Source organism: Fusarium sambucinum, chromosome I (assembly GCF_050947815.1).
Source record: "Fusarium sambucinum isolate potato_lamoka chromosome I, whole genome shotgun sequence".
In the NCBI taxonomy this organism is placed as follows: domain Eukaryota; kingdom Fungi; phylum Ascomycota; class Sordariomycetes; order Hypocreales; family Nectriaceae; genus Fusarium; species Fusarium sambucinum.
In genome coordinates this window covers 4,363,626-4,389,619 of record NC_139294.1, presented here as the reverse complement: position 1 = coordinate 4,389,619, position 25,994 = coordinate 4,363,626, and the positions used below count along the sequence as shown (strand labels likewise).

Sequence of the window (25,994 nt, the reverse complement as noted above, 5' to 3'; positions counted from 1 at the left end):
AGTTGCACAGAACTTGTAGAAAGCGTGCTTCCATGATACACAGCTACCGTTGCCAGTGCCGTTGTTTTTAGAATTGTGCTCGACATCAAGTGTACGTACTAAGCGTCATGACTGCCAGACGCAGGCTGAAGGCAGCAAACTGTCGCTGTCAGTAGTTAATGCTTTATTATGTAAGTTTGTCGTGGTTGTGTGGTAGCAGGTTAAAGGTCAGTGTCGTTCTATTATACATCGGATATAGTTGCATTCATGCTGTATACCAATAGTGAGATGGCGGTGCTTCCAGGGCGGCCTCTTCACGTTGCTTCTCTCAAGTACGTAACGCAAGGCTGGGTGTGCATAGAAGCTACTTAGATAGACACTCAACCTAGTGAATCGTGATAACTGAATTTCGTAAAGAATAATTGGTACATTACACAGCATGGCGCCTTAAGCACGCCGTCCCTGATCTTCACACATCAATCAGGATTACGGAGTATCCATAGGCTACTTAGTACTGTCGATTTGGGCACTCAGTCTTGTAGGTCACGACTTCTAGGCGTGCAACATTTCAAATTCTCACTTTTTGAATTTGCCTTTTTTTTTTCATTGCGCATGTAGTTTAATTTTAGCAAATATCTCTTGATGGCAAATATTGTTGTCTCGGCAATGCATCACCAACCCAGGGTCCTTCACCCGTCAATCTCGGTGTACTATTATCAATCAACCTATATCGACTTCAATGATTTCAAAAAGCGGCTCGTGTCCAAGCAACATGTTTCATCCCTTGTTCCAGTGCCAACGGCATTCTATAATATACGGTACAAGAATGTAGTGATATTAAAGGCGCCAACGGTTCACAATGAAAAGGCAATCTGTTCAAAAACAATATGGGCTACGGGGCCTAGAATACACAGACAGATCAAGACATATTGCCGCCATTAAGACTAAATACAGACTTTGTGTCTGCTGAATCGCACTATTTTACCTCGTAATAAAAAATCAATGAGCGAAATGACTCTTATCAAAGATATAACGAAATCCGTCGCTGAAGTAATTTGTCAAGGCCCAAGCAGACAACGTGCCATACCATAACAGATAGAACATGTGGGCACAAATATCAAGAGGTCATAGATCACTTACTTACCTCCAGTCCCGGCATATTGCCGTTTCAATCTGCAATTGCCTTGGCTAGTATCCGTAAGCAATTATTTGTTCCGTAATATGCAGGCCAAGTTAACCAGGGCCAGCACTCGAGTGTTACAATAGTCGTAGACCAAAGAGTTAATCCTAGGAGTGATATTGCATTGGTAGCGGCGCAGCCTGCATATTTGTTGCAGCCCAGCCGGAAGAGTCGGTTGTGAGAGGATTATGCGATGGCTGGTAAGGACATTTTGAGTTTATGCTGCTGAGTTGAAGCCTGTCAACCCAAAGGACTCACTTTTTGAGGTTCAGCTCCCATCCGTCCTGTGTTGTAATTGCGTTTCAGGAAGAGAGATTGGAAAGAAACAAGGCAGAGCAGCAGCTTATTATGTATGGTTATCTATTAGCTCTATTCTGTCCTGGCCATCAACAAACTGATGTTTATCATCCTTGAACGGTTACTGCCGTGGCTTGAGAAAGCCTTAAACCTAACTCAACACGGTTCAAAATTCAACATGGCAGTGATCGACCCAGCCTGTTAGCTTTTGTCCTAGTACCGACCAGGGTTCTTGATTGTCTCATCGGGAAGATATCCCAATTGCATGTTTTCGGATGGGGAATTTGGAAGCTAAGAAAGCCGCATTACAAGGTTGAGTACTCCGTATCGGCCTGTTAATTAGGACTTTCATCCGTCCTAGAAGTCAGAGGATTGACGTTGCAAATGTCTATACATTCTATCATGGCGGTTGGCGAGTAAAGTCTGATATGATGAGCCGACCACAGAAATGACAAGTTCCAAACTAGGTACGTTTGTAGAGATAGCAGGTCAAGTTTAATGCCTCCTGCATAAATAGCCAAGAGACTAAGCAATGCCATTCGTTGGGAATCAAATGCCAGCAGGTTTTTCATTAAAAAAAAAATGCAGTTAAATGGCGTTTGTGAAAGCAGCCAGGTCAAGTCAAAGGGGAGCATCGAGATTTACTATGTAGAACGGCAACCCTAATTGTGGCTGGGTCGGTTTTCGCCTTGTATCCGCAGTCTCTTTTCTTCTTCTTCTTTGTACTATGTATGTGTGTACATATCCGTACTCTTCTAGTGTTACTCTCTACTACCGCGAAAGCAAAGATGGTGTGTGGGGGGCCACTTAACACGAGATAAAACAGGGGCGGAGCGATGGACAACGTCAAGATGACCAGCCGCCAGCTTCATCAGGAATTGTTGGGGTTATCCCTAGCCCTGTATTTGGTAGGTTCTCTCATTACAAGAGCACAGAACAGCATAACACGCACTGAGAGAGTAAGACAAGAAAGACTATTTATTCCGTTGTTACACAGGCATGAAGACTTCTCAAGGATGGAGGACACGGCTTGGTATGGCATGACATGACATGGCATCAAGAGCACCACTTCAGAGACCCATGAGGGTTCTTGGCTTTCAGTCGGATGGTCGAGACCGGTTTGTTATGCGGGTACGATGGGTACAGTACAGCATCCATGCGAACAAAGTGAATGAGAGTTTTGTCTAACCTATTGACTTTCCAAATGGGTGTAGCTTTAGGCTTACGACGATAATGGAGAACCCATTAAGCTAATTGCTTTAGCATCAAACTTAGCTACACAAAGTGCCATTCAAAAACTAGCCTCGAATAAGAATTCAAGGTACCGAACTTTGGTGCAGACGGTTGCATGCAACACTGTAACTATGCTCTTCCCGCCATTGGATCACAAAGCTTCCGTATGTATCCTCGTAAATAGTAAGCAGAGGACACAGAAGACGTGGCTGTCACCGCATACATTGCAAAGCTGTTCCAGTGGCCGGGGGAAGAGAGAACGACGCGTCATGGCCTGACGATCTGGCATGTCTCGATTCTGCCCGAGCACTAAGCCAGTCATCAGACGGCTGTGTGGCCCTAGGGCTACCTCTCATCCAGGTACTGTACAAATACATCAACCAGATCTAATGCAGGACACTACCGCCGTAGCCAGTAAAGCAAGAACAAGATAGCCAAAGCTAGTACAAACAGTACCATTTGTAGAGTCGTTGCCATAGCTCTGGGGCAGTACGCGTATGCAATTGCCTCCCAATTGGTTCCAATCCACGTACCAATTGTACATCCATTACCAGGATTGGTGTGGTGTTGAGCCTCAGACTGGTCTAAAAACTCAGTTAACGATGGGGAGCGTTTGTAAACGGAAGTCACAAGGAAGCCGATGAATGGATAAACACGAGTTTGATGCGATGGAAGGTGCGGCAACCTTATGGAAGCGGATCACCTCACTTAAAAACGACTTGGTCGCCAGCTTTCCTTTATCTTCCTATAAAAAAGGCCTCCGTTTCTTCTCTTTCCCACTCTTATAATCCCTTGAGAATAGCTTTCTCTCGCTTTCGTCTCCTTCGTTTGTCTTTCGTTACCGGTATTGCGCCCGTTTCAACTCAGACCATCTCTTCGACGGATAACCGACAACTTAGCTGCCACCAGCCAACCAGCCATCCATACCCGCCTATCTACTAATATATCCCCAGTCGAGCAATCCCGAATACTCGATCCACGGTCAAGACCCCATTAAACAAACGGTTCCCTCTACAGCAATTAGACTATCTGCCCGCCATCCCCAGGTTTCCAACTCATTGCCCTCGGCTTGGCTGCACCAGTTCCACAGACAACCGAAATACAGGGCAGGCAGGGTATTTCGAGAGAGAGAAAACCACATCCATTGATCCCGGCCTTCAAGGAACCATCAACTCCATTCCATCGTTTCTTAGTGACTCGACAACACGCGAGACTCCACCACGAGCTTCGTACCCCTGTACGTCAGAGCCAGCGCTATTTGAGTCTGAGTCTGAACAGCAAGCCACTCCGGACGATTCTTCCGAGCACGATTCAACGTGGCACGGCTCAAAACCCTCCCTAGACCTTGCACACCAGTCGACACTGGAAATTTGCAATCGATAGTGACGTCAAGGAACAGAAGCAGACAAAAATATATACTCACACGCCAACGCAAAGCACTATTGTGTACAACTGTTGGCAGAATTGCAGAATCTTCTTCGTTTGTTAGTACTCCAACCAAAAGAAGATAAAAAAAGATCAGTCAAACCGAAACGGGATAAGACCGATCACCACAAAAAACAAGGACGGATCGCAAAGGTGGAAGTCAATTCATGAGGATCAGTCGTCCCAGCCTGCACATCCCACATCATTATCACGCAGCCACAGGCACTAGCAGCAAAACGTACTCCGCGCCACTTTAGCTTACTTTGAAGCGCGACCCGACCTGAAAGAGCAAACACCGATTTGGACCGCCCACATCCCAGTCATTTTACCGGACTGTTTCACGGCTCAAGACATCAGTGCATTGCTCGCTTGCAACTTTTGTCTGACGGTTGCTCAGAGTTAGAGAGCTGACCCCAGTCAAAGAACACGGGCCACGGTGCCAACGAATGATTGCATTGTTTCGTCCTGCGTACGGTCAGAAACAGAGACACCGGCCGCCACCAGCAATACATCTCACCTCACTTAGGCGCGCAAAATACGGTATCATCGTCCAGTCTTCCTAGCCACTCGTCCCTTAATAAGTCCAGCTGTACCTTGCTATTCTTGCACCGCAGACTGCAGGCGCCGGTTTACGAGCCAACCCCACCCACTTCCCGGTATCCGGTCTAAAAACGCAACGATACGTACCTCCAAAACTTTAGCACAGGCAGACCACATATTAGTTATTGTTTGAGCAAGCCCCAGCCTCTTTTTCTTATCAGAACCTTTTACGCCAAACAACTCCACCCAATATATCCGTCTCGCTGGTCCCACGACAATTTCTGAACTTCCTTGCTAGTAGCCGTTTCGTCTGGTTTCGGTGATTTCTCCCCGACACAGCCTACTCCTTGCACTCTCCAGCTCTTATCCACCGTCTCCATCGCATCGGTCGATCGCCTGCAACTCTCCACTCTCTCTTATCACCCTGAGACTCCTAATCCCCAAGGGTAAGGGCCATTCAAAGATCCATTTGCCAAGCAATACGTCTAATAAAACAGTCGTACCCCCAAGCGCCGCAACCATGGCGACCTCCACCGAGCAGTATCGTCAATACCCACCAGCGCCGGCGAATTATCCGGCGCAAGAACATTATCAGCAGCAGCAATATCAAGCAACGGCCCCGTCCTCGCCGCGCAAAACTACACAGAACCCTCCCGCTCATAGCAGAACCTTCAGCTTTCATTCTCAAAAATCGCATAAGAGCTCTGGCAGCAAAGATTTACACGAAACTCACGCCGAGAAGGAAGCGAAGCGTTTACATAGCACAGCGGATCCCACTTTTGCATTGAACGAAGCAGAGCCTTGTATGTCATCACTTTCCTTATCTCGATAGTTCAAGGCAGTGACTGTTCACTAACACAATGGTAATAGCTGCGGAAGCCGCCATGGTGACCGAATCGAATTTCGCTCCGTTGCGATCTATGCAACACAAAGACCCATATGGCAATTCCATCGGTCCGTGATCTATTCCTATTGTCCCAAGACGGCACCACTGACAGTACAAACAGAGGATCCCGACAAATCGAATCCGACACGGAACAGATGGGAGCGTCCACTCGACACTATTCGAAGTTTCGAGGCTGCCATTGACGGAGGATACTCTCGCAAGTCTCTTTACCGAGCTGGTATGTATGAAACCAATGAACGAAGCAGCACAATTTACTGACTCCGGTGCAGAAACAGATTCGCAAGCCAACTGGAATAGACGCAACAGCTCGTTTAGTAATCAGCCACGATTCCCTCGCGATAGTTACTATGGCAGCCGCCCAGTGTCTCTGAGGCCAGAGGGCAACCAATACGACACAGGGTCCCGAAGCAACTATTTCGATGGCCAAGCTTACAGTAACGGTTATGGCACTGGTCCATCGCGGCAACGGATGTCTAGAATGCAATCAGAGCCGCAGTACCAGAACGGTCACGACCAAAACATATATCCCCTACCCAACAAGGATCGATCTTACGAGACCGTAAATTCTGCTGCGGGAAGCGGCAATTCAGACCACGCAGGCTATCAGACAGATCCCACGAGCAGTGACAACAGTTCGATTGATCGGACTATGCCGGCTAAGCGCCGCGAGCCTTTCAATGAGTATGCGTCAAGTTCTTCCCAATACCAGCCAGCAAATCAGTCACGCCCCTGGCCTACTCCTAGCATGAATGGCAATGCCAGCTATCCTCAGATGCCACCACCTTCCCATGCGCAATCAGGTCCGAGTCAGGACCAGGCTCCGGTTCCGCCTCAGAAGCAGAAGAACACTCTTTTGAGGAGAACATCTACACAGCAATCAGCACAACAGCCCCAACAAACAGCTGGCGGGGATAAGCGCAAGAGTTGGTTTTCTCGTAGGTTCAGCAAAAACTCTTGAAAACCCAGCGATTCGGCAACGATTCGGCAACGATTATACACGTTTGCGATGTAGACGTGTGAAACTCACGCAACAGCCACCCACTCTCCTTTGTCGATACCCGTTTCTTTGATGTTCAGCGTCGGAATGCCATGATCAGATAGCGCTTAACAGTTCATGTTCTATTCAACGAAGTTTTACGATGGACCCTGGTGTATACTGCTACTACTTGCGATTTGCCCTTGCAATGGGACCGGATGAGCGAGCTTTGTTTTTTTACTTTGGTCAAATTGGTTTGAGGTTGGGATGACTCAGGGTGTTGCCATTAAGACAAGGCGGCACATTTCAATTTATCACGATGGTACATTAGCACACGAAACTGTACGAGGCGATGGCAGGCTGAACTTTTTGCAACTGGTTCCTTGGGGGTAGTCCTTGAGATGCAGAGCAAAGGCTGGATCTACCGCCACAATCACCATTAATTACACCTACTCCCTGAGACGCACATAGCACATACACGTGGCTGTAGAAATCATCCAGACATGGCGGCCTACCAAAAGGCAGGCTCATAAAGATGACATGAGAAAATAATTGACATTAATGACTCAAAGAATAGCTGTGTGTACAAGGTTCACAGTTGTATGAAGTGAATTTTAGCGGCAGTAAGAAGCCACTGTTTTGTATCTACTTGTCCTTCTTGTTTTCAGCCTGTAGTTGGTCCGACTGGTCCTCCTTCATAGCAACAACAATGTAGCCTATGAGGACGACGTTGGCCAATACAGCAGCCAAACCGCCGGCGAAAGAAGAGTTGCCTAGGCACCGTTAGTTTGAATTCTGACACGCAGGAATGTGCGAAGAGACTTGCCATTGAAAACAGTGTTGACGGTAAGGAAATATGAACCAATTGGTAGAAATACCATAGCAAAAGTGAAGGCCAGAAGCTTGTAGATTACTTGGCTGTTATATCTGGTCAGTTTTGGTCGGGTGAGATTGTTTTAAGGTATTAAAGGCTTACCTGGGTACAGCAGGAGCAGTGCTTGAGGTTTCGTCGATAGGATCATCCTTATCGAGGAATGTCTTTTCAGTAGCAACAATACGACGGGTTGCCATTTTGAGAAAATGTTACAAGAGTTCAGACTCTTGTTGGGACGGATTGATGGCGTTGTCTGTGTCGGGGTTGAGTTGAGGCTACCTAATTCAGACCTATGATTGAGAGGGTTGAAAGTTGACGTCCCGCTTGCACGTGCAAGCAACTGGAAAAGCACCTGCCATGTAATGATCAACGCGCGAGAAAAGTGAATTCTTTGTTTGCACAATTGTAAGGCGCAACTACAAAGAATCACATCATATTCAATTATTCCTATATATGTTTTCTTTATATTCATAATTGTTCTTAATATTAGAATTCGTCAATGGCCATCTCCAACTGTAGTACAGAGTTACCCATAGAAGCTATTCCATCCCATTTGAGTCTCACGTGATTTCGCGATTCATTTTATGCGGGTCGCGTCTCGAAGCGAGTTTGGACGGTTGGGTCACTTCAAAAAATATCCACCCTCGAAAACGCCCCTCTGAGATTTGAATTGGAACCTCCTGTGGCACTGGCAAGCACCGTCTGCCTCTTTACTCAATTAAAAGTCCTTTCTGTTTCTTTTTCTCTAATTTAAACAGTCTTTTAGGTCCCTGCCAACGACCCCCTTCCTCTTTCATCCGGTAGTGCGGTCTATTGTCCGTTGATTGCAACTGAAGAGAACCAACAAACGGTCGATCCGCTCAATTGCAATCACGGTCTCCGCCCTCAACGCTGCTAGCTTCTAACGTCTCCCTATTGTTGCGGATGCCCATATTTTACAATACTACAATATGGCACGACGCTCTTCACCCTTACCAATGCGGCACTCAAACGCTCTACCACGCACCCCATCGCTCGCTCGCAACACAAGTACCATCGACAACGACGCCGACGAGCTAGCAGATACCATTCCCTGCTCTCCGTCTGCCTTTTTACGAGATCCACAAACAACACAGCCGACACAAGTCCTTCAGAAACCTACACTTGCGCCTATGCGGTCATCCTCACCTGCTAGCAGTATAATCGAAGTTCCTGCGTCCTCGCCCTTTCAACAGGCCAAGCCTACACCCCTAGGCAATCGGCTTGCCCCTGCTGGCACGGTCTTTCGTCCACCACAGCGGACTTTTCCCTCAATGAACAACAAGCGGCCGGCTCAAGAGCCTATCAGTCTCCTCTCAGACGACGAAGATGATCTCACACCTCCCCGCGGTGATATCCGACCGACAATGTTTAAGGCACATGTGGCGGCATTCGCCTACAGGCCCGAATCCGATGCGATCGAGCAGAAGTCAGTTATAACAAAGCTCCGGCAGATATACGATGTCTTCGGAGACAAGGTTCCATCACACAAGGCCAAGGAAGCTTTGAGTGCATGCAATAACGATCTTGACGAGACAATTTCTTTCCTCGAGCGTGAGGCATCTCAGCCTAGACCGGCTGTGAAGACCAAGACTGGTAGGCGACTGATCAGCAAGGGAGATTTACAAACATCAGCGACATCCAGCCGGGGCAATTCTGTTCCCCACACGGCATCCCCTAGCCCCGAGAAGAAGCCCCGGCGACGACTGGTTCAAGGTATTCGACAGCAGTCCATTCCATCGTCACCGCCATTCCCCTCTTCTCCTGCGGCGCCTGCACATGCCTCGAGCGACGATCCATTGGTTATCAACCTAATCGACGATGACAAGGAAGATACCTATCAGGCCGAGGCCTCACCAGATCCTTCCGACGATGATGACGATAGGGTGCTGACCTCCCTTAACACGTGCACTGTCCAAGAACTAGCGGCTATGACAGGTATGAAGGAGGATCAACTTGCATGCATGATTGAGAAGCGACCTTTTGAAGATATTTCAAAAGCCAGGCGTGTCACTATTGGCAAGAAACTGGGCGCGAAAAAGGCTTCCAAGATCAGCATTGGAGAGAATGTGGTCGATGCTGTCGAAGTTTTTCTTAATGCAGTTGAAGCAATCGACAAGGTCGTTGACAAGTGCGAGCGCGACGCCAAAGCCATCAAGCAGCAGGTTGACACCTGGGACATTGACACTTTTGGTCATGACAAGCTGCGAGGACAACGACAGGACTCTGAGGACCTTCCGCCTACTCCCACAAGCATAAGCGCGACCAAATACGTACGCCCACCCATCGCTAAGCAGCCCAAGTATATGGATGGACACTGCAAAATGAAGCCCTTCCAACTTGTCGGTCTCAATTGGATGTCCTTGCTCTACAAGTTCAACATTGGTTGTATCCTCGCCGATGAAATGGGCTTGGGCAAAACTTGCCAGGTCATCTCACTCATCAGTCACTTTGTTCAAGATTACGAAGAGAGTAACAGCAACAATAAGGGAAGACGGCCCTGGCCTAATCTGGTCGTCGTTCCACCCAGTACATACAACAACTGGCTCGTTGAGTTTGAAAGGTTTGCTCCCGACCTGACGGTAATTGGATATCGAGGCTCTCAGGCGGTGCGAGCTGAGATTGCGTATGAGATTGAACAAGAACCTGAAGCATTCCATGTCGTTCTTGCGACGTACTCTCAAATCAATAATGAAGCAGACATTGAGGCTATGCAGTCCATCGAACTTAATGCTGCTATCTTTGACGAAGGTCACAAGATGAAAAACCCTCAGACCAAAATTTACAGAGACCTTCGTCGTATTCCGGCTTCGTGGAAGATGCTCCTTACAGGTATGTTACTGTTATTTTCCTCCACTGGGGCCAGTGCTAACAATATATCATAGGAACTCCTGTGCAGAACAACTTGTTGGAGATGACATCACTTCTCAATTTTATCAATCCTGAGATATTTAAGGGCTGTATGGAGCAGATTCAGTACATCTTCAGTCAAAAAGTCACCATCCGAGACGTGTCAAACGGTGCTTTTTTGTACAGCGAACGTGTCAAGCGAGCTCGCACTATTCTTGAGCCTTTCATCCTTCAGCGTCGCAAAGACCAGGTCCTATCAGACATGCCTCCCAAGGTTTGCACTGTCGTTCGTTGTGACCTGGATGAGAAGCAAAAGCAAGTGTACGCCGAGTACGAAGAGATGTTCAAGCTAGAGCCATCCAAGCGGGTAACCAAGGTTCTTGGCCGTGGAAACGATCAAAACAATTGCTGGATGCAGCTTCGCAAGGCAGCTCTACATCCGCTCCTATTTCGGCGTCACTTTAACGATAAGAAGGTTGAACAGATGGCTACGATCCTCATGAATAGTGTTTCACAGGACGACCTGCGTCAACCAGACATCAAGCACCTCATTCAGGAACTCAAAGATTCCTCTGACTTTGGGCTCCATCTCTGGTGCCGTGACTACCCAGGACTTCTCGGGAAGTTTGACATTCCTCCAGAGGCAGAAATGGACAGTGGCAAGGTCAAGAAGCTATTGGAGCTGATCAACCACTATCAGGAGAACGGTGATCGAGTTTTGGTTTTCAGCAAGTTCTCTCGTGTCATTGAACTGCTGCAAGAGGTTCTTGCTCAACAACACATCCAGCATCGAGTTCTGATGGGCAGCACCAGTGTTGAAGAGCGGCAAACACTAATCGACGAATTCAATGAGGACCCTGGCATCCCCGTCTTCTTGCTCACTACTGGAGCAGGTGGCACAGGTATCAACCTCACAACTGCCAACAAGGTCGTCATTTTTGACCAATCGGACAATCCTCAGGACGATATTCAAGCCGAGAATCGCGCTCATCGTCTCGGCCAGAAACGAGATGTTGAAATCATCCGACTCATCGCAACCAACACCATCGAGGAGCTCATCTACAAGGCATGCCAGAAAAAGATCGAGCTCGCCAACAAGGTCACAGGAGCTGTTGAGGATGAAGACCCCGCTCTGGCAGAACATACACTTGAGACTGAGGTCCGCAAAATGCTCATGGAGGAGCAGATGACACCTCCTTAGGACGGATAAGTGTCGCAAGCGCTTCTTCATACTCTTTTTTTCGTGTTTTATTTCCCATTCGGCCCATTACCATTGTCAAGGCTTTCTTTTTCTGCACAGCATAGCAGGGCGGTTCGGTTGTATAAGACTCACATTCATACGCACATCGACTTTGCATTTTAATTGTTGGCTGGCACAGACGGTTTTGCTATTATTTTTCCACGAGTGCCGTAACCTCCACTGGTGGTTCCGAGTCTCGGGGTTTGGTGAAAGGCATGATCGGCGAAGTAGAAGTTTATGTACGAAGTTAGTATTCCACATTAATGATATACATGGCGCGAGGCGAAGCAAGGGGGGTGCGTCAACGGTTTGCTACAGAATTTTAGAAGCACATGACATGCCATTGCATGGTCTCATAGATAGGTCACAATCAAGGCATTAGGGCATAATGGTTGCTCTGTGAAATCAAATTAAATATTATATTTTTATGAAACTGCACTATCTTTGCATTGAGGGTTGATCGAGTCCGGTTTCACCTCACACACTTTCAGAACAAGACGGTGTTCTAATTTCATGTTGCAGTCAACAACAAATAAACCTTGTGCGTCACCCAGCAACGGTTCCGTCACCCATCTCGGCCCGCCGCCGCGCCCGTCCCTTTCCCCGGTACGGGCTCACGCTAGGTCAAGTCCAGAGATCGAACAGAGGCAGAAGGTCAGTGGAAGGACCCTGACTCGGACTGACAACCCAAGCGCAAAGTTTATCAACTGAGCTTTTCTTAGTATGAAACGTGCAGAGGCCAGAAGGCGTCTGCGATGATGATGAAAACTGGGACAGAAAGCATTTTTGCATATGCGATTTTGTTTTGTGTGCTCAATGCCCGTGCTTTGATGTGATAGACTAGCATCGTTGCTACGCAGATATATGGATGCTTTCTTCGCGTATCGTACGGTATCGCTCGGACTGGCCGTGCGCTTGGTTGATATCAGACTGGGCTAGAATGCGGGATGGGCGATGGGGGGTGATGGAGGGGATCATAGAAGATGGATGCGGGATCATAGTACACGATTCATTGTCGGGTGAGACGAAGAGACTAGATAGGATCCCAGTCTCATGATAGGATGGCGTATAATATTCAATGATGCTTAGGCTTTGGCACGCAACTGTGCCTTGGATTGCAATTGACTGCAAGTTGACAATGCTACCCTAACGGGGTTCCACGAACAAAATATCTTTTGTGGGAACTCTACATGGTTACGGATACTACGCATTGATTATCCAGCCACTTCGATAACCGTTGAGACAAAATAAGGTGGTTGGGGTGAACCCTGACAGTTTTCCACAACGGTTGACCAGAAAGACGAATACCAAATTGTACTGGCTGGTTACTGGCATGAACCGAATAGATACAGACTCGAATAAGGAGATGATCGTAGATTCAGTTGAAGGTGAAGCAATGATGTTTACTGTCTGTAAATTGTTGATATCTATGGTAGCCAATTACAGTTCTTGGTTCTATAAAGACAGAAAAAGCAACATAAGATTTAATACACACGCTTTTTGCGCGTGTGGATATCATTACAAAAATGGGAATCAATACCCAAACGCCAATGGCAACCCATTGCCCCCTGTTCTGTAGTGCCGCCAGTTTATATATGCTCGCTACCGATGACGGTCGGCTGAGGCTTTCGCTAAATATCAAATTTATAAATCATGTACGTGAGAAGATGCTTGCAAGGTTGGTGGAGTTTGCCTAGCGACCTGGTCGTGACTTGAGACCAACGTCGCCATTGAGCAATAGTGTCTTCCAGCGACGATCAACAGCATGACGATCGCGGCCGAGATTCCGGGCGCAATCTTGCCATTCTGCCTTTGAGAGCCTGAGCTTCTCCAATACGATTTCAATGAGGACGCGATCGTCCTCGGCGTTCCAGTCCTCGTCGTCAGAGTCCTCTTCGTTGAGGAGGTGACCACCTTGTCGAAGATGCATGTTATGGAAGTCAGAACGCTCAAGGCCAAGAGGCATCTGCTCGGGAGCGATGCGCGTACGCTTGGGTGTTGAAGGTTCGCTTTGCTCCATAGAGCAACGCGACGGTGATTCGCTACCGGAGTCGCTCGCTGATGAGCAGCGGTCCATATCATCGTCGGCAACGCGGCGTTTTTTGTTGGCAGCGCGTGGTGCGGCGCGCTTTGTGACTTTCTTGGGTCCGACAGGCTCACGGCGTTGGGGGCGCGGTCGCAGGCGCAACTTCAGAGGAGGAGCTGCGTGAGCGAGCGGTGGAGTTGGTAGTTGAGCGTTATTGTAAGGAGCATGACAAGAGTCGATAACAATGGGCGCGGGCATTGATAAGAGCGATTGGAGAGAGCGGCAAGTAGTCATGAGGTTGGCGAAAGAACCGTGCGAAGGAGCCGGGGGACTTGCAGGAGGAGAGAAGAGAGATTGTTGAAGTCGGGAATGAGACGAGTGCGACGCATCGCAAGGTAGCGCAGACGGAAGAAGCATGTTTGCAATTTGAGGTTGTATAAAGTCCAAGTTTGATGCGAAATTTGACGGCAGCAACAGTTGTTGTTTTGTGAAAAGTGTATGAGCAGGTGGTTGGAGTGTGGTGCGACTACGACTAGGATAAGACGCGGCCTGGCGCAAAAGCCCGTCAGGTAGGTAGGTAGGTAGGTTAGGGTCTTGACGAGGTTTGTAAACGGTGATTTTGAGAGCGGGTTGATAAGGTTTGAAGAAGTTGCGATGCGACTGTCAGATTCAAGAATGTAAATAATTCGGTGTTTAGGTGTTTAGGTGTTTGTGTTTGTGTTTGTGTTGATGTTTGTTGTAAGTAGGAAGCTGAGTCTGTTGTCGGAGTGAAGAGTAGGAAATGCGGTGGTTATGGTGGGAATTGGAATGAACGGGGGGTTGGTCAGGCAAGTGGCATTGGAATGGCATGGGAAGGGGCAGGGGACTCAGTGGCCTAATATGGATGTGGAAGTGGACGAGAAGAACCTTGTACAGGACCAGGATGGAAGGAGGGTCCTAGTGAAAGCTCCACAGTTCACAGTCCACATTTTACAGTGCACATGCACTCGCACTTGCATCTGCAGCTGCAGGCAGTCGTAGTTGGGGTCTGGTCGGGCAGTTTTGCTCCACTTCTTCAGTGAACATCCACTAAGGGAGTGTGGGTGCAGATTCAGTACAGACGCCCACCTCAACGACGTGGACCCTTGGTTTCCTGTGCTGCGTCTTATGTCGTGGCCGTTGAAGTGGCAGCGGTAACAACATCAACTGTTGTAGTAGCGGTAAAGGTACAGTACATACAGTGCAGCAACCGTATGTAAAGCCACAAGAGTAAAGATGGCCCCGTGCCGCCTGATCGTCGTAGCCTAATAATATTCTTTGACCAAAAAAAGTATTTTGGGAAGCCTCCAGATGTTGTTGTTGGTGCACGTACCGAGATTTGCAGTACAAAGAAAGATGTCCGCCCTGACTTGTACCTGCTTGGTTGCAACTTGCAAGTGCAGGTGAAGAAGCACTTGCTTGACACTAATACTTTGTTCGTAAATCCCTGCTCTTATTACACTGTATGAAAGAAGTTGTCGACTTTTTGCCCAATTAGACAGATATATCTGAGACATCTTAAGCAGCCTAAACCTCAACCTTCATACACCCTCATGCCAGGTCATAGGCCGTCCATCAGTAGCCTCATTATCAACCAAGGCAGGATATAATTCAATGTCTTTATATTTTCCCTTTTTATTTCTTTCTAATCGTTTGTTTATCTCGTATCTCCTCTCACCACATGTGCCATGAGAAACCCACTATTGACATTTCCACCCTTCAGATTCTGATTATTGTCCAGGGTAGATCTGTGCCTGCCCCCTCTCGACATCCCTTCATTTTGTCCATCTATTGGAAGAAGTATTGTCTTTTCTGATGTCTTTGGAAACGGCTTGACTCCACATACCCTATTTCTTCTTATCCGTGTCTCTCCCTCTGATCATTTAAAAGCAATAAACCTTCATCTCTATCCCTTCGATCATCATGCACGAAATGACCAGGCCATGTCCGAGACAACCATATCACCATCGAAATACCCTAAAGTCTTGGGTAGTATGTATAAAGCAGCAACCGAACGGCCCGGCCAAGCAAGCGAAAAACAGCATCAGCAAATTGAGCCATTCCATCAAAGTCAAGACACCGTATGCAACCATGTTCAAATCAACCAAACATAGTGAGAAATTTAACACATCCTCGCTTGTTCGACGTTGACCCTCTTGCAAGACCACGCTTAAGTTAGGAGAATCAACTGACTACCTAGTATCTAGTCTTCGTTCGAGGTGCAGTTTCCGCCGCCACCCTTGTTGTCCACACTGGGTTTGATGCCCTAGGGGGCCCGACTCAAGACATGAGTCTACATACTATTGCGTGCATCACACGTGGACGAGGGTTCAATGCAAAGCCGGGCACACCAGTTACAGACTTTTGTGTACTACTGCGTACTAGACTAGTATTTGGCTTGAACTGCGTGCATCGAATTGGGTAAACTTCTCTAAATCCTACGCAGTGGATAAAAACTTTGTCTTGTCTTGTCTTGGTTCAAGGTGTACTGGAGGCCTTTCGCTTGTTGTGTAGACATGGACGACCTCAAAAGTTCGCGCTTATTCGTCCATGCAAAAACAAGTATGTGTCGGTATTGTTGCACTTTGTCAGTCGGCAAGCCCGAGTCAAAAGGCAGTTCCTAATGCAGAGTAGCAAGTTCATTACCAAGTTGCACTCAGAAACTCTCCGTTGGCGCACGAGCCGTGACGGGATACACTACGCTCGCTTGCTACGCTACCTTGGCTGGTAGGAGCGAGCCGTCGCGGAACGGGCTAGGACCATCACCCAAGTTCTCCCCCATGGCTACATACATTGATGTGCTGCAGGGACCTGAACATTGGGCTTACGAATGACGACGGATGGTTTACACGGTGTTGACTGCTTCATGGATCCAGCACCAAATCAGTTATCGATCCGAATCACTTTACATACACCTTTCTTTGTTGCCATACACCATCGTCCACCCCTTCTTCCTGACTCTTTCATTATCAAAAAGGTGGGAGTGTGCCGACGTGACCTTGCTTGTGACACCCTTTACAACCAGGTAGGTGAGGTCATGCCTGATTCTAGTTCTACCGCTCTTTGTTATTCCATGCTGCCCGCTTTGGCAGTGTAGTGTTGGCATGCACGATTTGCTGGCTGAATGGACCCATCTTGAAAGCTGCGACGGCCAGCAACTATGAATACCTAATCGATGAACCAGACTGTGGTATGCGATGGTGAGGTTACCCCTCAATCTCCAACGAATATTTGACCACTCTGTTGAGATACTGATTTCCTTCTTCAAATCGCTTTTTGGTTCTTGTGTTCGTTCGCCTGCCAGTCATTTGTATGCCTTCTTAGAAATAGTTCCACATGACTTGCACTATTTGAAGCAGAAACTTGGCAGCTAGGCCAATTCCTCGGTTCGAAACTCATTCACCGCCCGTTTTATCACGCATGCTGCGTATACTCTCAGCCATTGGCCCCATAATGTAGTTGTGTTCTTCTCTCGCTGCGCGATTACCGCACAAAGTCGCGAGATATACGCGCTTGAGGTTCGAAAATCACGACTTAGACGCGAAATCGCGTTAATTGAGACATGCGCGATCTTCGAGTCTGGCCAATGGAAGAACACGCAATTATGGGTATAAGTGGAGAGACACGCAACCACTTCCGATGGTGGTCTAAGCGTACATCAAGTACCTGACGCTCTTGACATGGGTATGCGCAGGGTTTGGGGTTGAACAGGGATACATCTACAGTGTGTTGATGCTCTTTCTCACGGTCTGTCCTGCCCTGTCCTACTCTTTGTTTCTGGTTATTATAATTGTTGAAACCATGACATATCGGTGTCAGGTCCTGTGCTGATCAAGGCCAACTTCATAGAACATTGCGTCACATTCACAAGAGTACCTGGTATCTCAGTTGCTTCCATATCCAGCTACCGAAACTTGGACAGAGTCCAGTTGCAAGGTATTACATCGTCCTGCGTTTGCATCTACATCCCTGTGCAGGGAACCAGAGCACACAAGACGAGACAAGCCAATATATCGCTCACACATGTTCCCCTCTCTTACTTCTTATGGATGATCCAGTCAGTCTATGACAGTTGCCGGACTTTATCCAGGCGTAGTAGTTTCACGACCTCTATTAAACGCAAGACTCGATCACTCCTTTCATCCCTACTTTTCAAGTTATGATAGCTCCAAGGCTATCTATTGAACTAAGGTTCTTCCACAAGATAGAGAGACATCTAAACACACAAAACGCCCTTTGAAGTAATGTAGTAAACCCACCAGGGACCCCTCAGTTCAGCTCATTGTCTCAGTATCAAGACCCTCGCTTCCCGCTCAGTCGACCGAGTGGGGGATTCAAGTTGAAACTTCTCCCTTGTAATCAACATTTACTTTTCTTTGTCGATTGCTGCATCTAGATCCACCATGCCCTGACTAGCAACGCCCTTCCCGAGTTCTGAGGATGAATGAAAGCGAAATGGTCCGGCTCCCTATCGAAACCTTTGTCGGGTCCTTTGTTCAGTGGATTCATAGTATCAAAGTCCCTCACGACGGATATAAACCTTGAATTGTAATAAATTTTGTCGACAGCAAAGAGGGGAGTGTTGTTTTGCTAGTTAGAGCTGATCTATTTCTGGATCTTGTGGAATTCTCTTTGGTTGGTTATTCTCCAGGGAGCCAACTAGCAATAATTAGCCAACGGGGCATATAGGCTATTCCACAAACAAGCTCGCATATCACATGCGTTTATGCTCCTAAATTCAAATCGATTAGGAAGCCTCTTGGCCAATATCTACAATGTCCTCCATTCGTGCCAAGACGATCACCATGCTCTAGCTTAGTCCAAGTCCGTCGCTCGTCCCTTGCATGATGTGTAGACTCGGGTAACTGAACGTGGTCAGGTGGTTCCAAAATCGATAAGGGAGAACAATAGGGTAAGTGTTATCACAGATGTAGGGGTTTCTCTTTCTTTCATGCATTTGGGTCAGTTCGGATGGTCCTTGATGGTGTGTTGCAATCGATATACCACAAGGGAGAACACAGATGTGTTGGGGTTTGGAGTAATCAAGCCACTTCTAATATATGCTGTGAATAAATAACAGACACAGTAATATAGGAAGTAGAATATGCTATATCGTCGAGAAATAACCATATCATTTTGCGGTTGTAAAATCTATTGAGTCCGATATACCCTATAGTCTCATGAATATTCGCTGACAGAACCCCTTGCATTTCAACTGTCCTAGATCATAACCTCAAGGAGTAGTAGTCAACCAACGAGGTGGGGGTTTTATGACCATTCAGCGTGCGCGGTTTGTGTCAAGCTCGTACGTTCTTGATTACTATGTCATGACTATATTCCAGCTGTATCTCCTACAGACGCCAAAATCCAGACAATATACCACCACAATAAGGCCATCAACTCCACTTTGCTCGCCATACTGACAAATGCTCGTCGTAACCACAGCTTAAATACCGTTCCTCGCGATGGCATCATGAAACTCATGCTCAACAGGATATCAGCTGAGAGGGTGAGTTGCCACCCCCCTCATATTAAATATCATTGTCCCATGCCTGGTATTATTCTAAAGATTTCGCTGTCAGGATAAAATTATATATGCCAAAAAAAGCCCCACATGAAGCAAAGAAACGACTTTATGGATCGTAGTCCAATGTGACACAATGCAGCGTATGCCAAGATGAACAAGAAATCGATGCTCAACCAGTATGTTGTTGATGACACCGGTAGTGGCATGGCAGAAGCCGATGGTCGGCTCGGCCGCCATTTCATTAAGAAGCGTAATTGTCGTTGATTATGTGTTTCCTTCGTATTAAACCCACAACGGGCCAGCGCGTGCCTACTTTGATCACATCACGATGCAATCTTTGTCGTCTTTGCCGTTCTTTTGTATCTTTCCGTTGCGCGGAGGAGCAACCTCCATCGGAGTGCCTTGTCCGCTGACGGCTGCTTGAATAATAGCCAAACGCTGCTTGGCTCGCTCCTCACCAGCATCCGCAGCCTTGACATACCAGACATTGGCTTCTAGGACGTCGCGACGACATCCAATACCCATCTCTGTGAAGTAACCGACGGCATATTGTGCTTTGACAAAACCTGTATCTTTATTAGCCAATTTATCTCTCGTATTCATGTTAAAACAAGACTCACCCAAGTCAGCAGATCGACGCGCCCACTCATAGGCCTCCTCTTCGTCCTTTTCCAAGATTGGGGGAGCGCCGACCATATACCACGCACACAAACCCATCATGGCGCCAGCATGCCCCCGCTCAGCTGCACCGGTATAAAAGTGTACGCTGAGAGCTGGATCTCGAGGGCAATTGAGCAAGCCATGCTCGTAAGCATCGCCGAGCCGATAGCTGGCCTCAGGGTGTCCTAGTTCAGCAGCTTGTGTAAAAAGCTCGGCAGCATGGTTGTCGTCCTTGAAGATATCTGCACCATACCCATTCTCGTACAAGCAACCAAGTTGATATGGCGCCGAGTTGTATTGAACATCAGCAGCTTCAGCAGCAAGCTTCATCCACTTGATTCCTTCTCGATAGCGCTTTTCTCCAAGGTCTCCAGACAGACAGGCCTTACCCAGACGCGTCATGGCACCGGGATGTCGCTTCGAGGCAGCTGTGCGCAAGAACTGTACCGCCTTGGCAGGGTCCTTTCGGCAGCCCCAACCAAACTCGTAACATAGCGCAGTTCGATATCCAGATTCGGCATGTCCATGTTTCGCAGCCAAAACAAACAGGGGGAAGGCTGAGTTATAGTCCTCCTTACCCTTGTTGAAAAGTCCAGAGGCGAAACCGTCTGCGAGATAGTATTGAGCAAAAGGATAGCCAGCACTAGCGAGACGTTGCAGAATTTGTCGGGCTTCGCGAACCAACTCCTGTGGACTTGAGACAGAACCTTCTGCCGCTGGACTGTCACGTCCTTTTTGAGGTTTTGGACTGTTCTTGCGAGTCTTGGGTTCCGAAAAGTCCAAACCTTGTTCTTGAGCTGTTGAAATCAGAAAGATGGCAAATGAGTACTGGATCGAAGAGTCATTCGTCTTTTTGACGTTTGCACGATACATATCCAAAGTCTTTTGAGTACTGAGAAGAGACGCATTGTTGCCTATAACAGTTCGGAGATTTGAATTATCAGGAGTCAGAGGCGCAGGAGCCTGTTGAGGATAAGGGGCATTAAGCAACTCTGCATAAGTTGACAGTCTAACATCAGGAGATTTACGTGACTGAGGACCACCTGGGATCAGGCCTGGAGAACGGCCACGAGAGTCAGAATAGACGGAATATGAGGACGGTGGCCGAGGCAGGGAAGTCCTCATCTGATTACCCGGGTTTGGAGTAAGGTGACGGCCAACACTCGAAGCACTCTCAGCCAGCTCAGGGGTTGAAGAACCGCCGGCTTCCACGTTGGGAGCACTCGGTGGGTAGTCTTTCTGATGGTGGTACTGAAAGAGCGGCACTTCAGGCACGTTGCCTTCAATAATGGAGCTTTCAGCGGAGTCACCCGATGCACGGCCATCAATGTTATCGTTCACACCTGAAAGAGAGCTTGCACTTGTCGTCGCCGAAGACTCGATCGAGACCTGTTGTGGGTTTGAACTCGCAGTTTCATCTGATTCACGACTGTTGCGGTATTGATCCTGACCACGAACTCTTTCTGTCGGGGTCGTCTTAGTGGATTCGGCCATGAAGGCTCCGTCATGTAATTCTCGAGGGCTCGTCGGCTGCGACCTACGACCGTGTTGCGGTGGTGGAGGAGGAGCTGTTTCTGGGGGTGAGGGAAGAGGATGAGGAGTCCGGTCGACCAACTCTCCCCTCAAGGGTTGCTTCGGAGTGTATTCCACATCAGCATTCGAAGGCTGCACCCAGTCTCCCTGCTGGAAGTTCACGCGAACAGGAGAGACTGGCCCATCGCGTAGTCTTGGACTCTCGACGTGGTCAAGATCGGGAATGCGAACCGGGCTATGGCGAGATGCACTGGTCGGTCTTGAAGAGGGTCTTGAGAGCGACTCGTAGTAGTTGGGGGAAGTCGCAGCAGCAGACGATGGGGGGTTAACTGCTGCCATGATAAAGCGAATGTGAGGGTTGGCAGTGTCGAAGCAGTCAAACACAACTTTGGGTATATTTTAGAACGAATGTCGAGGTGAAGCTGTAGTTCGACAGCGATGACGGTGGAACGCAACTCGATAATGGTTGTATATTCAAAAATTGCGATGAAATCAGCCCAGCAAGACTGAGGCTTGCGACATGCAAAGACGTGGAAAGAAAGACGAGACGACCGAATATAACGACTGTGGAGGAGGGGAGAAGCGATGGTATTCTGTAGTCAGTGACTGACGGTTTAGCGCAGGTAGCGTACGGAGCGGTTATGGAGCCCGAAGATGCTGCACGAAGGATATTTGGGTGGGATCCGAAACGCGGCGATACAGCGGGTACAAGGGACAGTAGGGCAAAGAGAGAATGGATCAGCGAACGACTGGCTATGCTGTGACAAGGGGTGGTTGCAGTGAACGATAGTTGGGGAAAGATGGACGACACTGAGAAGAATCGACAATACAGGAGTTTGTGGCTCTTTCACACTTTTTTTTGACCCCTTCTCTGATGGAAAGAATGGAAGGGAGAGAGAAGACTGGGAAAGGCCAAGACTTAACTAGTTCCATATTTGGACGCAAGAGAGGGAAATTCCAAGCAACAAGATGAGTGGACTTGGGCTGAGATCCAATAAGGTCCTTTACGACCTGGGCGCTGCGCCGCCCGACGGAAGGATGCCCGGATATTGGTGGTTATGGTAGTGAAAGGTACCTAGGTAGGTAGGTAGGCGGTAGGGTCCAGGTCCAAGTGCCAACTGGAGTTTAGCTTAACTTACTGTGGGCTCGTAGGGAGCAGTGGAAGCGGAGGCCCATATATGTTTAAGTTGTTTGTCTGGGGTTTATACTGTAACTAATGAATGTTTGAACAATTGATGTCCGAATTTTGGTTTAACGGAAATATTGAATAATGTGACATGAATTAGAGTACCAGTGGGTTTCTAATGAAGTGGCTCATAGTTACTTACTGTCAGAGAATGAAAGCCAACACTTTGGCGTGGGCAGCTGAACTGGTAATAGTTGGAAAGGAACAGGGGTATTTCTAATCGAATGTCACTTTGGAAGGACTACTGTCGATTTTCAGGTACCTTGCTCTTCAGCCTTCAGGGCTCTCTTGTTATACTCAAATATTTACATCTTCATCTTCAAAACAATATAAAATCTTTCGCTTCTACAAATTTAAAGACAATTACATCACAGCCATTACGCGTTTCTAGAATAACAGATGTCGTGCACACCCCCTTTTCCAATTCTAATACGCGGCCCCAAGGGATAGTATGGCGGCAACTAGCTACAAGAAGGCTCGGCATGACGAACTGACGGACTTGTTTTATCAGAGGAGAAATGAACGAGTCTCCAAGTGATAACTAAGCATTGAGATTTCGATTCGATTCGTGAAACAGCCTCTGTCGTGCAGCACGTCGCACATGTTTAGCGCCATTGCGGTGTATAAGACTGTAAATAACTCAATCCAAGGGTCCAGGCCAAGCCTTTAGGTACTAGGTCAGGCCAAACATTTTGATCCTATTTCCTGACCGCCAGAGGCAGAGATACGTACATGTTGGCGTTTGGTTTTAAATTACTTTAGCATAAAATAACGCGTTATTAGCTAGCTGTATAAAGATAGTATTGATCATTTTAAGTATGCAAGCGTTGAACAAAACAGGATGGCCTCAACAATGGGCATGCAAAGCAGGATTGGAATCCTTCCAGCAATCGCTTAGCAGGGCTGAGCAGCCACCATGGCGTACCTAGGTCGGCATCGTCACACAAACTACAGACAGTACCTACTGTACCACCCCCAAGTCAATGACTTGCTTGCACGAAGCAACCTAAGCAGATCGGAGATTTCCTCCGCTGTCACCACCGGATTGGACGTAATCCCTTGTTGCTTTTCCTTTGTCCACAGGCTCGGGTATCCTACGTATTGCAAATACCTAGGCACACGAGAAATGTTTTCCCAAGACTGTCGCGGAAGGACGAAGGCCAATGCAAACCAAAAAAAGTCACCGTTTGTTTGTCCCAACTTCAGACAACCCCTGCGCTTTCTAGCGGCGCAGGCTCGTCTTCCTGTTTGCTACGCGCCAAGCGCCTTGTTAAATTAGCCAACATTTTTTCGAGATGGCCATTTCTGTATCCAGAGGTACGTTGTCGTTCGGCTCTGGCGCCAAAGAGGCCTACAATAGTTTCCTGTCCTAGGTACCTATGAACGACTGAAGCTGCCCTTGGTATCCCTGTCATAGCCATTATCAACTGCACTACAGAGTACATTTCTCGAGATGAGTATGTTGTGTACCTTTCTATACACACCAAAGCCTCTATGTATTGGCTTTTATAATCCTGCTACGTAGTAGTTGGTTGACTAGTGGAACATCACGCTTTAATTCCTCATGTCGCAAAGCCTTTGGGGGCGACGAGATTCACCGAAAGCTTTATAGGCTCGTTGATCACCTATAATTCAGAGTGTTTCAACAGACGGGGCCGTTCAGATCGACTGCCGGACGGCCCCACCCTCCCGAGCCAGCCACATCTGCAATCCGGATAACCCTCGAAAGGATCATTCGCGATGGTAATGGTGACAGAGTTTCCAATTTGGTATACCATACTTAACTACCTAGGTTTCAATCTAGATATATAAGTTCTCGCTTCCTTAACACCTGCCAATAATCCATCCAGTGGCAGGCAGCTCTTACATCCGCTATAAACTTGTAACTTTCGGCCCTGGGATCATGCCTCTTTTGAATCCTGGAAACCCCACGACAATAATGGTACTGCAACAATGCTGAAAATCTTACACATTGGTATTGCCCCTTTCCATGTGAGCGATCATGACTTCCCATGGGATCCAGCCTCGGTGTGTCTGGTTGTATCGTCGCTGTCTTGATTCCAAACATTCTGCGAAACTTCTCGTATAAATAAATAGCAAGCTAGTGGTGTGAACGCCCACATGATGCAGTTGATCTTGCTCGTATCTCGGACTCCACGACTACCGGAGATCCACGAACTCACCTGGCTGTATGCATATCGAATAAGATCCAGAGGGTTAACTGAGCTCTGGTTTGATTGATATGCTACTCCGGTAGTACAAATTGGCTGAGTTATCACACAGTGGTATGTATGTTCACGTACCGCACAATGGCATATCTCGCATCAATTAACTTTTGAGTTCACAGCCCAGAAGTGGAACCGCAGCCGATTCAACGGTACGAGACTCATGTTGCGGGTAACACGTGGTAACGCCATGTGTATATTGAGAAAATGCATAGTATTTGACGAAACCGAACGAGATCATTTAAAGTCAGATACTATTTCTTCTGATGATCGCAGGTTGATAATAATCAAGCCTTTGGTCAACCAGATCTTAGATTAGAAAGAACAAGATACATAACATCGCTGCAGATCATAAGCTAAAATACATAAACGTTCCTAATCATACCATGCAATACGTAAAGTTGATCAGCAATGATTCATCAATCATACATACTACTATTGATCTGTACATATATTTAGGCTGTTCTAGCCACTGGACATTCTATTGCTTATTTGCATAATGCATAAATGCGGCGTGAGACTCTTTGCACGATATGAAGAGGAAGGGAAGCTGGAATGGAAAAGGATGAGACGCTCCTATCTACTCTTCTTGGCTTATCAGCAAGGGAAAAACACATGCGGAGCAATTAGACTGAAGGGTCAGATCGGCTCGACAAGCGAGATGGCAATCAATAGCTGGTTCACTGACCCCTGGCCTTTGCATCTTTAGAAGCTTGTTCCTGTGGATGCGGATGGAGCAGCCTGACCGCAGACAGAGCACCCATACAGAATGACGTTGATGCATGCCATTCTTTTAGTGTGTATGTGCGTGCAATGCATGCAAGAGTTAGGTTGAGTATCGTGAAGGGTTTGCAGGCGGAGTTAGTCGAGTGTTGGTCTTGAATCCCTGGACTCGGAAGTGACCCTGCTCAACCAATTTATTATATATATCTCCTTTTGCTATCATGTAGCCTGACTCAATAAATAGTAGGCAATAATAACAAAGGGCTGTCATACTTTACCAAAGCAACTCCATAATACCTTAGTACTTACTAGGTAGGTATGTTGTATCCAAACAATAGACTCGAAGCTTAGGTACCTAGGTAGGTAGGTACTAAACTTGGACAGAAATCGCCTGGGTTCTTGCCTTGGAACAGAAGACTCTTTCAGTATTGTGATTGAGCTGCCGGGGCAACCGCCAGGCCATTAACCCACGGAAAGAAAGCCCCTACAAATCTCCAAGCCCAAGGGGCCACATGCCCGGACTATTTTAACTTAGCGCCATCAACTGGTGCAACCATCAATTGAAAGACTATTCTCT

At 47.5% G+C, this 25,994-nt stretch overlaps 5 protein-coding genes across 5 annotated transcripts; 2 read left to right on the top strand and 3 right to left on the bottom strand.

Annotated features, from left to right (window-relative positions):
• Positions 1-5,174: 5,174 nt before the first annotated feature.
• FSST1_004140 (DUF2406 domain-containing protein) lies at positions 5,175-6,519 on the top strand (the record flags this gene model as incomplete). The annotated part of the gene is made up of 4 exons (XM_083230287.1): positions 5,175-5,457; positions 5,525-5,608; positions 5,662-5,778; positions 5,831-6,519. 4 exons carry the CDS (start codon positions 5,175-5,177, stop codon positions 6,517-6,519), a joined length of 1,173 nt encoding a protein of 390 aa, XP_083087570.1.
• A 663-nt stretch (positions 6,520-7,182) lies between these two features.
• FSST1_004139 (vacuolar ATPase assembly integral membrane protein VMA21) lies at positions 7,183-7,608 on the bottom strand (the record flags this gene model as incomplete). The annotated part of the gene is made up of 3 exons (XM_083230286.1): positions 7,183-7,310; positions 7,400-7,464; positions 7,514-7,608. 3 exons carry the CDS (start codon positions 7,606-7,608, stop codon positions 7,183-7,185), a joined length of 288 nt encoding a protein of 95 aa, XP_083087569.1.
• Positions 7,609-8,361: 753 nt separating this feature from the next.
• FSST1_004138 (DNA-dependent ATPase FUN30) lies at positions 8,362-11,480 on the top strand (the record flags this gene model as incomplete). Its single annotated transcript, XM_083230285.1, has 2 exons — positions 8,362-10,261; positions 10,315-11,480. The coding sequence occupies 2 exons, from the start codon at positions 8,362-8,364 to the stop codon at positions 11,478-11,480; spliced, it is 3,066 nt and encodes a 1,021-aa protein (XP_083087568.1).
• A 1,732-nt stretch (positions 11,481-13,212) lies between these two features.
• FSST1_004137 (uncharacterized protein) lies at positions 13,213-13,962 on the bottom strand (the record flags this gene model as incomplete). The annotated part of the gene is made up of 1 exon (XM_083230284.1): positions 13,213-13,962. The coding sequence occupies one exon, from the start codon at positions 13,960-13,962 to the stop codon at positions 13,213-13,215; it is 750 nt and encodes a 249-aa protein (XP_083087567.1).
• A 5,446-nt stretch (positions 13,963-19,408) lies between these two features.
• On the bottom strand, positions 19,409-21,622 carry FSST1_004136 (SEL1-like repeat protein; the record flags this gene model as incomplete). The annotated part of the gene is made up of 2 exons (XM_083230283.1): positions 19,409-19,656; positions 19,711-21,622. 2 exons carry the CDS (start codon positions 21,620-21,622, stop codon positions 19,409-19,411), a joined length of 2,160 nt encoding a protein of 719 aa, XP_083087566.1.
• Positions 21,623-25,994: the final 4,372 nt, after the last annotated feature.